Source organism: Eucyclogobius newberryi, unplaced genomic scaffold (genome assembly GCF_026437365.1).
Source record: "Eucyclogobius newberryi isolate DKJ021-1_F unplaced genomic scaffold, fEucNew1.0.hap1 SCAF_1, whole genome shotgun sequence".
NCBI lineage: Eukaryota > Metazoa > Chordata > Actinopteri > Gobiiformes > Gobiidae > Eucyclogobius > Eucyclogobius newberryi.
Window position 1 is genome coordinate 24,828,299 of NW_027315723.1, and position 16,884 is coordinate 24,845,182.

General features: G+C 42.5%; 1 protein-coding gene across 8 annotated transcripts in view; it reads right to left on the bottom strand.

Annotated features, from left to right (window-relative positions):
* Positions 1-16,884, bottom strand: part of epb41l2 (erythrocyte membrane protein band 4.1 like 2) — a 38,231-nt gene that overhangs the window by 3,345 nt on the left and 18,002 nt on the right. For 2 of the 8 annotated variants that reach the window (XM_072440754.1, XM_072440743.1), the window contains exons 7-22: positions 15,372-15,447; positions 13,630-13,726; positions 13,409-13,533; positions 11,936-12,023; positions 10,806-10,958; positions 10,639-10,736; positions 9,513-9,685; positions 8,340-8,419; positions 5,921-5,962; positions 5,801-5,833; positions 5,354-5,407; positions 3,489-3,656; positions 2,335-2,403; positions 1,464-2,075; positions 457-585; positions 204-302 (exon numbers count right to left, since the gene is read on the bottom strand). In XM_072440754.1, coding sequence (XP_072296855.1) covers positions 204-302; positions 457-585; positions 1,464-2,075; positions 2,335-2,403; positions 3,489-3,656; positions 5,354-5,407; positions 5,801-5,833; positions 5,921-5,962; positions 8,340-8,419; positions 9,513-9,685; positions 10,639-10,736; positions 10,806-10,958; positions 11,936-12,023; positions 13,409-13,533; positions 13,630-13,726; positions 15,372-15,447 — 2,096 coding nt within the window. Of the gene's footprint in view, positions 1-203; positions 303-456; positions 586-1,463; positions 2,076-2,334; positions 2,404-3,488; positions 3,657-5,353; positions 5,408-5,800; positions 5,834-5,920; positions 5,963-6,261; positions 7,797-8,339; positions 8,420-9,512; positions 9,686-10,638; positions 10,737-10,805; positions 10,959-11,935; positions 12,024-13,408; positions 13,534-13,629; positions 13,727-15,371; positions 15,448-16,884 lie in introns of those variants that run through there. The other 6 variants (XM_072440763.1, XM_072440771.1, XM_072440778.1 and 3 more) reach the window with 6 other exon arrangements.

Here is a 16,884-nt window from a genome sequence, read left to right on the forward strand (position 1 = left end):
TTATATACGTTTTTTTCTTCTTAATTATGAATTTTTTGGCTGGTGCGACTTATAGTTTGGAAAATACGGTACATTTCTCCCTTTATAAAACTACAGAAGTTTCAAATGTTCATCTAGAAAGGTACAGTATGTTCCTATTCCGCTGCAGTGCTCCACATATTCATATTTCACGTTTCAGGGCGAGGAGAGTCAGAGTCACAAACCTTGGTGATGTGTGTGGTTGTCGTGGTACACAGCGATTCAGAGGTGATTGTCTGAGCAGTCATCAACACTCCGGGCTCGGCGTCTCCGTTCCCGTCCAACTAGAAACCACAACATAACACACAGCAATTAACGCTTTGACGGTAACCGCGTTTGGTCTACCGGTAGTTTATATTCCTGTGGAGAAATAAGCCATTTAAAATCGTGCAGTTAAATACTCTAGGTGTCTCTAGTCTGCCCGTCTGAAGTGTGCACCTGTGCGGCTTCGTATGTGATGGTCTTGGTTTCCGTGTGAACGATGGGCACTTCTTTTGTGGCTATCTCAGTTTTCTGGGCTGCAAACGTGTCTGAAATAGTCACCATCTCTGTCTTTACCACGGGAGGCTGAAGGAGCGAGAAGAGGAGGAGGAGGAGGAGGAGGAGGAGGAGGAGGAGGAGAAGAAGAGTGGGGGAAAAGAAAGAGGTTAATATGATAAATTAAGTATTAAGACAGTTAGTATTTTGGTCATTTGTATCTAAAATATTTGCTTTTTACAAACAGCCATATTCCTGCCAACAAAAGAAGCTTCTACGCATTTGCCAACAAGCAAAAAAAAAGCATGCAAAACAGCCCCTTCCCCAGTCTTTCTTTAAAGGCAGTAAGACAACAGCAATGAGATGATTCATGCGATGCTCCAACAACAAGACTCAGGAACACCACAGCACAAACATGAACAAACAGAACAGAAGTGAAGGGTGCAAAAACAAACCTGTCGATGAAACAACACTCAAAATGTAAACGTGCAGAGACAGACTGAAACAAATGTACTTCTAAAATGTTTGGCAATAATGTCTGCGGTTGTCGTTTTTCAAAAAGTCAATGAGAAGCATCACTGCCAAACACGTGGAGGACAGACAAATGCCAAAACATGCACACACCGAGGCGAGGCAGAAAGCATGCACCCGAACGCACCGTGCAGTCCCAAATTAAGCCCCATTTATCCACAACAATGTCGCGCTCTAGTGGAATTTGGCTACTATATTTAAATCCAATTAGCCTTGAATAAATGAGAAATCAATGATGGAAATGAAAGCACTTGAAATGGAATCATAAACATAGTATTGATATGAATAACGTGGCTGTTTAATAGTATGGGGCTTAAATATTCATGCAAGCAGGAAGGAAAGCCCAGCACTGTGGAAAGCAGGAAGTAGGAGGAGCCAAATGGGTGACTACGGTTTGGGAAAAGCTGATTCCACGGTCGCCCTGGAGATGAATTTACCTCAGTGCAACATATAACCTGCGGGTGGCGCTCTGTCTCCACTGTCAGGGGCTGTCCGTTTATTTTGGGCTCTTCTTGTCCCGGGCTATCTGGAGCGTCGTCCGCCAATGGGAGACCGTTAGGGGCTTCCTCTGGGGTCACCATGGGGTCATCCGTGCTTTCTTCCTCCTCCACTTCTGCGACCGGTTTCTCCTCTTCTACTGCGACTCCGTCTTCTTTGGGCTGGGCTACGCTTTGGGGGGTCTCCAACGGCACTTCTCGCACCTCGATTGGGGGCGTGTCTTGCGTGACGGGAGGTAAATCGACCGGCGTGCCGTTGCTGACGTGCTCCTCTTCCACCTCCTCTTCCACGTCCTCTTCTTTTTCCTCTGGTATTTGGGTGTGGGACAGAGAAACGTGAACATTCGGGTGGTACTCGGCCTCCTCCTCGCTCTCGCTCTCGGATGACACGCTTTCGCGCTTGGGCGCCGTCTCGTCCTCGGCGACGGTCATGGCCTCTTCGACCTTCACCGGCGGCTCGCTCGGCACCTGCTCCACCGTCACGATCGCGGGCTTGGTCGCCTTGGACACCTCTTGGACAACAACGGTCTCTTCAATTTCAACTTCAGCCGTCTGTACGCAGCCACACGACACACGCACACATGCATGTTCCACCATGAGATGCACATACACGCACACACAACAAACGCATGGGGACAGAAACAAAAGCATAAAGTGATCATTGGGGGATAAAAAATAAACGACAACTGAAAATGAGGGCTTGAATGACAATGAACTTTGAAAGACAGACTCTGACAATGTGCAATATGATGTAGAAATGGATGAGAAACGCAGCGATGGACTCTGTAGAAAGATTAAAAGTCAGGGGCACCTTAACTGGTTCTTTGGGTTCAGAGGTCACGATTTCGACCGGAGACGTTTCTGTTTGGGACACGGTGACCTGCACAACAAAAAGGTTTCCATGACAATCACAAAACGGGGTTAAGGTCATGCTAGTTAACGACTCAAGATGCCAACTAGAACACAACGAGATGCTTGCACGTGTAACTCAGTCATCTCCTTCTAGAACATGTTTATGTCATTCTTTTCAAAACGGAACTGCACACGAGACATTGACTAAAACATTTGGGAAAAGTAGAAAATGTCAAGCAAAGGAACAGAGCTGGAAGGGTAAAGGTTTCAAAATAAAAGCAAGAACGGGTAAAATGAAATTATATTGAAAATGTAAAAGTGCACCTGCTTGACAAAACAAACCGGTATAATATAGAAAAAAACATGACGCATGCCATGTGCTTTGTCTAAACACTACGGTCATCTATAGCATCTGCAGCTACTGTTTCAAATGTGAATTGACCGTGCTTAAAATGACTGTAAAGCTCTTTCAGGTCAAATACTTGATGGTTCAAAATATTGCAGTCGTTCTCAGATCAGACGACGTGGTACTTAACATACTAAAGAATAGGCTTGATATGCATTTTTATACACCACTATGAAGCTCAAAAATCATACAAAAAATGTCCATGAAAGGTTATATTTCCTGTTTATGCGATACTTTTTTAACATTGATACTTACTCAAATTAGTATCCCGTTTATACTAGTTTCAGTATCTATTTAGCATCATAATAATAATGCTAGCAAAACAAGCCAGGGACAAGGATCTCCATTCTAGGACATGGCATTCAGACTCCATGCTACTGAAGCGAGCAGGAGCACCTCATTGGCGGAGTGTGAAGACAACGTTTGGTGCCACGTCGATGTTGTGGCATCTAGTTTTGAGCAGTCAAGATCAAATTCAGAGAAATATCCAAAGAGAATTGATACCATTTCATCTTCAAAGCTCTAGAGAGACATAAGAACATAGAGATGGAGAAGACTATAGACAGATATGAGCACTAGTGTCCACACAAACTGGAGACATACTGGAATCTCCCGCTGAAAAGAAGATTCATTAGTGTGAAAAAGGAATACACTGCAGCCACCAGCACTTTTCTTTAAGTTGCAGAGTCAAACATCCACAGACGTACCACTGGCTTCGGCTGAACGCGTATCGTTGCAGCGGGAGAAGAGGTGAGACGTTTCTCCCACAGGTTGAGCTGAGGGGGCGAGGGGGGCGGAGCCTCCATAAAGGAGCGCTTGAGCTGGCTAATGCTAGCTTGGTGTTTCAGAACCTCATCCTGGGTCTTATCATGGTCCTATTGGGTTGGGTTTGGGGTGGAGGGTCAGAAGAGGAGGGAGGGAGGGGTATGAGCGGTAAAAGGGAGAGAGAGGAGGAAGTTTGGGTCAGAAAATGCATATGGGGATGTGTGGGAGGGAGAGGGAGTGGGGCAGAGGGACAGGGACAAACTTGGTTCATAAAATGTTACAGGAACTTTAGTCTGTCAAAAGAAAGATAACAAGATGGATACAGAGTCTCACTGGAGCACTTTATTTTTAAAAATAAGACTCGTTTCCCTGAGGGGTTCCAGCAAATGTGCTGGCATTTTAAATTGGAGGGCTATTAGAAGCAGTGCTGCAGTGAAACAGGGCAATTCCATCTTATTAAGCAGTTTTCCTCACACCAACACACAACATGGAGCTGATAATGATATTACACCCAGTGTGACCTTTAGGTCTGCACATCACCTGTGGAGCACTGTCAGAATGAGCCAAACACACTCCACTAGAACATTACATTTTGTTTCTTAGTCTCTACATCTCGATCACAATCAATAAACTATGTGGATGTTTATGTAATTAAGAATAAATCAGCTTTAACATGGTTATGAGCAAAAGCTATATTTGATTTGAACATGTTTGTCTTTTAGGGGTGCACGGTGGCAAAGGCGCAAGAAGGAGATCATGGGTTCGATTCCCGGACCAGACCAACATCACATGATCTCTCTGGGTGGAGTCTGCATGTTCTCCCCGTGTTACTGTGGGTTCTCTCCGGGTTCTCCGGATCCTCCCACCGTCCAAAGACATGCATGTGTTAGGTAAAAATTGGTAATTCTAAATTGGCCCTGAATGAATGTGAGAGTGAATAATTGTCTGTAACGTCTCTGTGTTAACCCTGCGACAAGTTGTCCAGGGTGTGCCCCGCCTAAGGCCCGAAGTTACTGGGATAAGCTCCAGTCACCCGCGACCCCGAAAGGGAACAAGCGGTAGAAAATGGATGGATGGATGTTTGTCTTGTATCTGGGAACAAAGATTGGTCAAGTTTATAAAAGTCAAAGAAATCAAGATCTTACATGAGGTTTTTTGATACTAAAAGTCCCTTTGCATGTTAAAATATAGTTCACAATCAGCTCCATGTTGTTCTTTTTAAAAAGGAAATATTTAGCTTTTAGTAGGTTATCAAATCACACTGTTTGCTTGAGAACAATCACCACAAAGGCGCTATAGGAGGAAACAGTATTAGTGTGTTAGACACTCTGAACATGACCAACACTGAAGCGCTCAACATGCAGAGCATGCTTAGCAACGCATCGGACGTGACATTCCCACACCTCATCACCTCATCACAAAGCAGCCATTGTAAACAGACAGCATGGGAACAGGGAAGCTGCAATGGTATTAACTATTCAAAAGTCCTCAAATACAACAGTGCAATACAATACAACATTAGCAAAGAGTTCACTTTTTTTCTTTGCCAATTAACATATATCACACTGAGGAGAGTGTTCCCTGCTGGCTGTAATTGGCTGCATTGTTAGAAAGGACACCATACCAAACGAGTATAAAACATGTGAAAATCTCTGCATTTACAAAGCTCAGTTCACAGGCAAGACATGCACAGAGGCTGCGAGCACGACGTCTGATACAGAACACACAGATGTAGTTCTGATGGCGTCAGAGTACATAGAAACATGTAGTTCTGATTTCTCAGCCATCAGACGGAGCCAGTACCAACCTCCAACATTAAATTACTGTGCCTCACATAAATATTCTCCCCATGCACAGAACTCTGAAAGGCAGACATATAGCAAAATAAAACCAAGGCAGACATTAAAGTGAACCAAATAATAGTGAATATGTAAACATAATAAACAAATACAAAGGAAACACAATTCAAACTTAAAATAAAAGCACTCAAAAACCCAAACAAGCTTTAAATACCACAAAGACACCGTGAATTAAAATGTGAAACTTGAAAGCATCAACCAGCAGCCCAAAGTAAAAACAGTGTCAAATCAGGACCTGCTTTTCCAATCCAGGAAACGAGAAAAGGTTTGACGCAGTTGCAAGATCTAACTTTGTGAATTCCTGATTGGAAATGCAGCGACCGTACAAGCTCCAGACTCTGAGAGCACTACAGATGATTGACAGAGCACTACAGAAACGGGAAAAGAGTTTGAACCTGAGCGGGAGCGGCTTCACTGGCTCCGGGCGACTGTGGGTGCAGTGGAACCATCGAGAGGGATAAGTTAGATTTAGACACGTTTGTTTTTATCATTGAATTTGCACAGCGCTGACAGACCTGAGCGGTGGCAGGCTCGGCATCACCAGTACTCAAATCCACCTTGAATATTAGTGATAATGGTCAAAATAATAAATATATGGGCATCAAAATTAAAAAAGACAAATGGATAATGGAAAGTATCAATGGATTTATATTGGCCATGTGCAGTGTGCGCTGGTCTGAGCTGCGCAACGTGACAACACCTTTATAAACTCTAGCGTACACGAAGCTCAAAACGATAAATACTCTGCTTTAATTTGATTATTCACATGCATCCCTCTTATCTGCGTCTTTCCGTACATATCGCTTGCATATTTAAAAAGTCAAATCGCCAAACTAATCTAGACGCTTGAACTCGCACCGCAAAGGCAAAACGTGGCAAAGCGACAAACATTTACAATACTGCATTTTACGACTTCTATAAACGGCATTTGAACTGTACTGTACATATTTACAGAAGCAACTGAAGCAGGTAGAAAATCTAAACTGTACCCTGCACCTTTGTGAAAATATAGAAAAAGGCAAAGACGGTAAAAAGGGCAAATTTAGGTTGAAGCAAACTGCGATTAATCCTCGTCTGCCTTTGTCAAGATGCGGCTATCTCTACTCGTTTCATTTAATATTAATTACACATTTTACAGCTTAACAGGTACTTCAACACTACTGTAATCCTACTCTAACTCTGTGTCTTAAAACAGTGAGGATTGAGGGAAGGGAAAGGCGAAACTCAAGCAAGGATTTAAGCAAGGACGAGATAGTCACAGTGTAAACATTGAAGGTAAAAGCAACATAAGGTGAGGGGGCGGGCGTCCACGGCGTTGGACTATGCGGCGGGGTCGCACTTATCTCGAGCCCACGTCTCTTGCCTAAAATATGACGTGGCGTACACCTGCGCGCTCGAACCGACGCCAAAGCGGCCGTCGTCGAACTCGTCCTCCGTCATGAACGTGGGAAGCACCGCTCTCCTTTGGCGCGGGATGACGCTCTCCATGTAAAACAGCGTCAGCCCAAGAGGCGTCGCCAAAATAAGGGCCAGGCCCAACGACTGGCTGGCGGTGAGCATCACGACTAACAGGAACACCACCAGCAGAACGGGGAGGAAGAACGGCGACGGGTTGAGGAGGTACTGGTGAAGGGACGCGGTGAGGAGAGTGGGCGAGAGGGAGGAGCGCGTGAGTAGGAAGTAGGAGGAGAGGTGAGAGGAAAGGGCGGAGGAGGCGGAGGGAGGAAGCGAGTAGACGACAGGTGCAAGTGTGCTCGATGTGAGGACGGGCAAGTGCAGGCGGGTTTGAAGCCAGGGCAGCGTCGAAACCAACGTTAAAATCTTAGAAGGAAGGTGGCACGTCAGATACGCCACCGACCAGTGCCATTTTAACACCGCGTCATCTTTGGACGCGTTTAAGTTGCCCACGATTAACGTCGGGAAACTGGCAGCGGATGTCTTGACTTTTTCGGCAGTTTTGCACAAATTCTGAGTGAACATTTTCTTCGACAGCGCTGCCAGTAGTTTTGTCCCGACGTGCACTTTTTGGCCCATGACGACCAGGAAGCACAAAAGGTAGTAAAAGTACTTGATCCTTTGTTTGAGACAGAACCAGCGTCGGCCACTTGCACTTGTCGTGAGCTCGCAGCGCTCAGTTTCCGAGAGCGCGGCGTTACGTGGCGTTTGGGGAGCGCGCGGCGAAGAGGTGGGAGAGGGGGGGTGTTCGATATCGCAAAGGGGCGAGGGATCGGCGGGGAGGATCCACGTGTCGTCGGGGGTGTCGTCTGCACGAGCCTCGTCCTCGGAGATGTCGGACAGCGCGCGCTCAAGCTCGGAAATGGTGTCCAGGGAAGGCGGGATGGAGGAGAGGGACGACGATGAGGAGAAAGAAAGCGGGAACATAAACATGGACTGCAGCGTGCGACGGCAGAATTAACAGAATTTAACGTGTCGTGAGATGATGGCGTGCAAAAGAAAAGAAAAGATCAGATGGGTGAAGGAGAAAGAGGAAAAGAGAGACAGCATTAGTCAGTGAAAACACGTCACAGTAGGTTCAAAATGCAGTGCAGAGAGTACACAGTGTGCCAAAACAGCCTCGACAGGGAGCAACCGAGGGGCGAGAGACGGGTCAACTCCACAGCGCCGAGGGGTGAGGGGGGCGGGGACAGTGAGGGGAGAAGTGGAGGCATGCGGAACAAATAACTCTCATAATACTGCCGTCTGTCTGCCGCTACTAATACCACCCCATATTGTTGGACACATGATTGAGTTAATACCGATAATAAAAGTCAAGCGAGTAGGGAAAAAGGGTCGAAATCCCCCTTAGGTCTATATACAATGAGTTTATGACTGTGACCGTATGTAACAGTCTAAGCCTGCAGGCATGTCGAAACAAAGTTCATGGAAACATTAACCCTTGTTTTGTGCACCCTCATATGATGAACTGATACAAACCTTTGAGTCAGAGTTAAGCTCTAGATGAGGCTCGCGGCCGTTCTCTCCTGCGCTGGTGTCGGTGATGCTTATCATCGGCGCTGACGACAAACACAGGGAAACATATTTTAGCAATTAACAGTTTTCTTGTAGTAATTGAATGTGTGTGAGATGGGTTTTTCTAGTTTGGACGTTATTTGGTGTGATAAGACTGAACTATAAATGATTGTTTTACACAAATCACTGAGAATTGAATCCAAAAGTTTCATGCAACATCAGCCAACAACATCTAATACAGATGTTAAAATGCCGATTTTTTTTTGTAATACAATGTGTTCTCAAGACAAGACTGAATCTAGTCAGAAGAGAAATCAGGTATTTTCAAGTGCAATGTAAGCAAAAGGGGGAAAAACACCCGAGGTTATGACATATCACATTCAACGGAAACACAAGACATTTTTCTGACCTTTTAAATATTTTTTCAAGAAAATAAAAGTATTCTTATTTATTTTTTGTTTTATTATAATTTCTGTACATTTCTGAGTTTGGCCCAGTGCACACCGTGGAATGTCCTAATGTTACTTCTAAACAGTTGCCAAATTGGAATAAATTGGACTTTTTTTTTACAAAATCTAAAATATAGTTATCTTACATGAGTTTTAGTTAAATGAGCAGTGATGTGCAAAAACATGAAATGCAGTACATTTTGGAATGTGCAGTGTTACAAAGTTATCAGCAGAGGGCAGTGCAACACAGCCTTCAGATCATAGAAACCACCATTACAAGTTTATACCTGCAGGCTAAATAACAACCTGAATGATTTCCTACAACTATTATCAGATATTTGCACAAGAGCATCTTAAACCAGCCGAACAAAGTGTTAACATTTATGAAAAAGTGCAAACCTCTAATGTTTACCATGTACTTTGTCATGAATCATTGTCATTGTCACTTTAGTTAGGCTGCACAAACCTGTTGTGCTTCTTTCATGTTATAAAGCTCTATTTGCATTAGTTTCACCACCGTCTTTGCAGTCCCTCTGTTCCAAAGGAAACATATGCTGCAGTCATTTCCTGTATCTGTCGAGTCGCTGAGCAGTTCATATCCACAGACGCACGCACATTCTCACAGGCCAAATTCCACCTGGTAGTTTTGCATCCACAGACAAACTATGGTGAGGTTTTGATGCCTTACCTCCATCCAGACTGCGACTGATGCGCTTTGACGAGGTGCGTTCAAAGTTGGGCGCGGGGCGGTCTATGAGGGAACTGGCCACTCTGGTCTGAGCCTGGGTTCTACCACTGTATCGGAACTTCGAGCCCAGAGTCAAGAACCGCGCCTTGTTTGGAGGTTCTGGTGCGTTCAACCTGGACGCACAGGACAGATGAGGACAGATGATGACCGATGTGCAGTTGTAAGTGAAGATGACCCATTATTTGGTCTTTGCCGGTGACAGAATGCAAGTAACGCAAACTCTAATGTAAACAAATGTCAAAAGTGGAATGGAAAATAGATTAAATGGCTTAAATATCCTAACCTAGGATCAAACATCTACACCAACATGGATTTTGATTGTAAGTTATAGTGATTTATGCATGTAATTACAGTATAATCAATTACTACTACTTTGAAATCATTAGCAGCCTTTGCAAATTCGACTTTAGATTGAGATGTAACTAACAATCATATTAGTTATCAACTAATCAGTTTATTTGTTCAATTAGACAACAAGATGATTTCTGCTGCACAGTGAGACTTAAAACTACATTAAAAAAAAAATCACAGTATCAACCAAAAAATACTGTGAAATTCTGAAAGCTTCTAAATGAAAATATGTGCCATTAGAACGATGTATAATTGTTTGACATTTTGATTTATTAATGCTGCCGTCTTGGCTATAAAATGTCTTTTCATATGTGCTTTAGAGTCTGTATAGTTCAAATCAAAATGAACCAAATATGACTGATGATTATTTTAGTGGATTAACCATTGCAGCTCCACTGTTCAATACTAGTAGTATAATAGTTCAATCACAAAGCGTCAAAATGGACAGATCATGGGTGAGGATAGTCAGACTTCAGTTTTAAAACATGATAACAGGGATACATTACAGTAGTGCTGCTGCTGCTTTGGCAAAAACACGAGGCACAAGTATTTCCATTACAACAGCAGACGGGCAGGAATATTGAATCTCTTCCTCTGACAGGATATTGAAGCTTATTGCCCTCTCGCACAGCACATGTCTCTGTGTTCCTGGGCATTTTTGTGGCGCTGGACAAGACAAGCCTTCTCAACTCCTGTGAGTGAGTGCGAGTTATACCTAAAGAAGCTGTGATTCTCCACACAGACTTTCCACAGTCGTTTGGCCGACCGATGGTTCTGCAGCTTAAAGCCCACTGTGCTCTCGAACTGCTCCGTCTGGAAAAAGACAAACGTATCAACAGAAGCAAAGAGCGACTGTGTGGCGTCGGCGGCATGAGCACAAACCTCTCCCGGTCTGATCTTGATGTAGAAGTTGTTCCTTTTGTATGAAATCTTTAGGATTTTGGGCCATGCGAATCGGTTTATTCTCAGCTTGTCTTTGTAGACCAGGAGTCCATTGGCACACACTCCTAACATGATGTCAACACCCTCAGAGTCCTACGAAAGACAACTGCATGTTTATGTCTTATTACAGGAAGGCGGTTCAAACTTTTAGATGCTGAAATCTGCCAGACTCAAAGTGAATGTGAACCAAACCACTCTAGCTGGCTGATGGGAGAACAATTCACTAACAAAGCTTTTAAGTCCAAGGCCATCTGGTCACAGGGTTATTGATTACAGTAGTGAACACACATGGAAATCTGTTGCACTAATGGAGGGGACGATATGTTGATAATGGACGGTTTGACTGAGACACGCGGCACACGGCACTGCCATGCTATTAGCCCCTCATCGATCAGTGTTGCTCCCCACTGGCACGTTTCAGCACTTGGCCTGTGATCACACACATGCACTCACTGATACAACAACAGATCATTTCCCTTGGCTTTCAGATGTCTCACTGGGTAAACAAAGAGCTGCTATTGCCAGGAGACAGACATTTGCTTTGTAAAGATCAGGATCCAGGTCCATTTCATCTGCACACTTTGATTTTTGTTGAGTAGTCATAATTTAACAGGTTTACATTTACAACATGTGCTTTGTAAATGGATTACTGATATTGTGCAGACTAAATAGTGCCAGACAGAAATAGCTCTTCCTCTCGATTTCCCACATGTTTGTAATGCTGCTAAAATAGTCCACCACTTCCCGCTTCGATTTGGAAACAACTGGAGCATGAATTTAAAAGGGGACTGGACATGTAAAAGGAGCGGGTCGACCCCCTTCTTGTAAATGATCTAAAACATTGTGCCGAGGTCTACAGACACTGGAGCAGAAACACGCCTGCCGCTCATGACCTGCGCTCGAGCCCACTGAGGGAGGCAGCCTGTTCCCATGGCGATGGCCTCCGAGTGTTTGCACAGCTGCCACAGACGCACAGATTCAAGCACACACCAGCGCTGGCCACATCAGAGACACCGGGCCTAATCCCACGAGTCAACAGGAAACACGGAGAGAGAAGATGCATGCGTTACCTTGGCGTGGTGCAGGTCCACGCCGTACATGGACAACTTCTTGGCATTTTCTAGAAAGAGGGTATCAGCTTGAGCAGGTGTCAAGCCCCTAGAACAAAAGCAGCACAAAGAGTGTTTTTAATGAGTGCCACAGTTTCATTGGACATACACCTTTTAAAAATGGATGAGTGTTCTTCTTATAATAGTGCCATTTGTCCCATTTCTATTCTGTACATGTTCTGTATGATGTTGTATGTCAAGAGTTACTGAGAAGGAGTGGGCGATATTGGCAAAAATTGACTCTCATTAAATTTTGTTTGCATCAATGATACAAAAATTCAGATAATATATAATACAATCAGGAATGCGCAGAAATGAGCCTGTTAATGTCTTATTACGGTTCAAGTATCGCACAAAACGTGATCGAACCATAAAATTAACCACAAAAGTGCAGAAATATCACTTTATATCCCATCTCCATTTACTGTCATGTTTAATTATTTATTGACTATAAAAATTATATTCTGATTTTGCACATCCCAAAACAGAACATTTTGGATAATTACAATTGACAATTCTGAATAAAATTATATCCTTTGAATGGTGAAAGAAAAGTCCAACAAAAATGCATCCATACTCCACATTTGTTTTATGGTACAATAACTTTATGAAAAGTTTATGTTTGTGTGGTTCAGGCGAGGAGTGTTTGGCCAGCAGGATGGTCACAGTGAACAGATCTTTAAAAATACTCATGTCTTTTTATCAGGAAGCACCATTCTTAAAACGTCATCTCTAATAATATACACTTTATAAATACATTTTTATCTCTGGTCCCGCCCCATCTGTACATTTGTTTGTTTCTTTGTCATTGTATCTTTATGTATACATCATTTTGGATTTATCTCTGTTTTTCTTTAATAAAAAATATAATAATGTCATTAGAATGTTCAAAATGTATGAATGGAAGTGGAAAAGGGAAGTTGACCTGACTGACCTATAATTAAATAATTTGTCTATAATTAAGTCACAGCAGACATAAACACCAATACTTTGGGGTTTTTTTTACATAAATGAGCTGCAACTCAGAATTTCAAAAGGTAGAAATGTGAGTTAGTGTGTTTGAAGTAGAATAAAATAAAACGAAGCGTACCTGCTGCTTCTCTGGTAAAGTATGAATTTAGAGTTAGATACAATAAAAAAACTATTGTGGGGTCAAGTATTTGTCCAGTAAGTAAACCGACTGCCTTTTAAATATACAGATGACGTGAAATGCATATGTAAATGTTGAATGTGAATGGATTGTTTTTTTTTTTACAAACGCGGGATCTATAAAACGAGGGTGAATGACTTCTGCACCCACGAGTTTCTGAGTGACGTCGCAGCCAGAGCGTTTAACAATTTAACACTCAATTGACAATCGTACAAATGGTCAAAACTCCACAAAATGTCACGTATAAACAGGAAGCAGTGCGACTTGACCGTGTGTTCTCTGACCGGTGGGACTTGTGAAGCTCCAGAATTTTCTCCTCCATTTCCTTGTTCTGATTGGGCGCGAACGTCAGCTGATTCATGTGGTCGAGCGGCTTGGGCTGGTCTGCCTCGTAGTCTCCGAGCTCGGCCTGTAATTTACAAAACACAGGTCGGCCGTCGATTGTTTAGACGCCGGCCCACGCGCACGACACGCACGACACCCACAACACGCACACGCTTCGTACCTGCAGCGTGTAGGACCCCAGCAGGGCGTGCGTGACGAAGGAGCAGGGCAGTTTACCGCGGGCCACATCCTCGCGCAGCTGAAGACACAACAGGTACCTGCAAGAGAAAGAGACGCATGAGACGAGGGGGATTTAAGCGTTCACTCCCGAGTCTCGGCAAGAAAATGAACACCTCTTTGTAAGCCGCTTTGAACGCCTCCGTTTGTTCGCGATTACAATGAAACGGAACCAAATTGCCCTCTTTTCAATCCGCTTTGCAGGTTTCAGTGCCTTTCACGCGATTTAAGTTGTATTGTATGATTTTGGTTAGAGATAAAGTAACGTTGAAATCCACAAACTTTAAAAGATACAAAAAAGAAAATGATAAGTTTGTTTGTTCCAAAAGTCAGAAGGGCATTCTTTATCACAGAGGCTTAAACTTCAGTCATCCATTCAAAAGCGCCTCACTACACTTTATTGCACCCGAACAACATTTCAATTCACAATTCAAACATTATCTTTTCATTTTTAGGCTTGAAACGGTGTGTGGGATGGAAAAGAAGCACGAGTCCGTTATCTTAAATCCTTCAATCCAGACAAAAGGCTACATCGCCCTTGTAAACCGAGAGTGCTGCTGGTCATCTAAGGTAAACGTCTCCAAATGTGTGTGTGTGTGTTTGCGTTTCAGATTAAGGAGCTGTCCGCCCCATTAGACATACATTCCACTCCTAAACGCTGTGTGCCTCCAGTGAACCACGTGTTGTGTGCGTGCATATGTATAACCAGTGTGTCGCAGTGGTGGCAGGGGAAAGAAAAACCGAGGTACTGAGTTAGTAATATAGCATTGAATTGGGATAGTTTGGAGATTTACTTTTCCCCACGCGCTACTTCTGTCCATGGGTTTGAGACAGGTTAGGAATGTGGACAGTTGCCATAGCAATAAAGTATACAAAACAAAATAATGTAGCTTTTGAATGGGAAAAGTCTTCAAAATGTTGCATATATGACAGGAAGGTGAAACCCATGAATTGGTTAGTGTCTGATATGGTCTGAATTTAGCCGATCACAGCCAAGTGTTAAGAGTCCGATACATCATTAAAAAGGCAAGGCATGTAGAATATTCAGCTTAAATTTCATACATGATGATGCCATGTGGGGGTTTGGTTCTTCTTTGGGTTAGCTTTAAAATGTAAGATTTATTCAAGACTTTGATGACTTGACAACATTATATACTAATCTTGAAATAGCAGAAACAAGACAAAAGACTCTCATAATAATCTAACAGTATAATAAAGTCAATACAAATTCAATTTCCAGTTCCTATGAGTAAAACATGTTGTATAAAACTTAAAAAGTACTCTCTCTGATCTGAATACTCACCAACAAAACCTCTTCTGAGTTCTGAGCTTTCACGTGAGCAATGGCTTGTTCATAAACTGACACTGAGAGTAACTGGTGTAATGGCAGGTCAAAGAGGCTGTGCACAATTTTTTCATGTACTAGTAATAAAGTAAAAGCTATCCAGCCGCAGTAGATACTGTAAAAGCAGCTCTTAGAAAGAATGGGGTCCATTGTGTATCTGCAGTTCTGTTTTTCACATTTTTAAGACAGTAAAAATCAGGACAGAATACAGAACCTTTAAAAGAACTGACAGCACGGGTTCTTTTCTGATTGTAGTTTATTTTTCTAACCAGTAAGAGCACGGGCCACACACTCCCGAATGCAAGTAGCACATAAGCCATCATAAAACTCTTGTTATTTACCTTGTGAGGTCCTCTGAGAGCAGTGAGGGGTCGGGAGGGTAGAACTTCACATTGAATGAAAACTGCCAGTTGTTACCTGAAAAACAGAATTATAGATCTAAAAATATGAGCGACAACACTAATGCAGAACAGCTTTTGGATGCACCAAGCCTGGTACACACAAACATGCAGCAGATCAGCCATTACATAACCCTCATGCCAAATAAATGCCCAGTAATCTTTATCATCCAGAATAATAATAATGTATTCATGTAATGTGCAAATAATAACCTTTGATGGAAGATAATAGTTGTATCAATCAATGACAACTTAAATTTGGTTTTGCGTGATGGGGGTTAGAGCTTTCAAAAGTAAAAATAAATAAATATCTGATGCTAATAAAATAGATACTCAAATGAACAAGTATCAATATTAAAATGAATACTTTACCAGGACAAAATGCTGCCTTTTGTGAACAGTTTTAGAATGATCTTGAGCTTTATCAGAACTTGTACAAGACCACTGTGCTTTATGAAAACGGCACTATCATTTTGTGTTGAAAATATCAGTTAATTATCTGAAAATTTGAATCAAACAACGGAACAGGAAGAAGATAAATCCGAAGATAAAAACCCTGCTCCTGGATAATCATTGTGGTATTGAAATCGATGAGAGAATCAAGTACATTCCCTAGTAATGAAATAGAGTTTGAGTCGAGTTATTGTGACAACACTAATAGGAGCTCCTTCTGTGCAAAGTTAAATTTACAATGGCTTTTGAAAGATGAATCAGAAAACATTGAATATGAACTATTTAAAAAAACAACAGCCTTCGATTTCCCCCCTAATGGAGCCGCCCTATGTTGCATTTGTTTTACTGGAGTTTGCCTGGTCCTCTTGACTGTGTTCAGGGCTCGGAGCGTCCCCCGTGGCCACTTCCTGTTTCTAAACAAACATCCATTCTCCCCACAGAGCACGGTAAATCCCCAGATTTCAATGCTCAGTTGTCTTCTTTTAAAAAGGCGTTGTACTGGTGCATTCACTTTCACTCATCACGTCCACAAAATGATCCAAGGTATTGCAAACTCAGCTTTAAAAGATATCATTTTCCATTATATCATAATCTAAATTAAGATTATCCACCGCCATTTGACTTATTTTATTCAATGGGCAAATATTTTATTGGTTCTGATTTCAAGTGAGATAAAAACAACTTGAATACTGTGAAAATAAATTAAACCAACAAGAGAAACTAAACCAAGAAAGGTAAGAAAGGTTAGGAGAGTTCAAATGCCACACGAGTGCTTGTGTTAAACTTTAACCACCACACACGCTGGAACAGTAACTGCACTAAATCCAGGGCTTCTGGGCCATTTTAAAGTGACCAAGAGGAAGCAGTTTAATGTTTAATGCAGTTTATGAAAAAGATGAACGGCATGGACCAAGTGTCTCAAACGCGTTTTTGTACAGAAACTATTAACATTTTGTGTAACAAGTGATTCATTTCAGTATTGATTTCACTTTTGTGGTTTAAT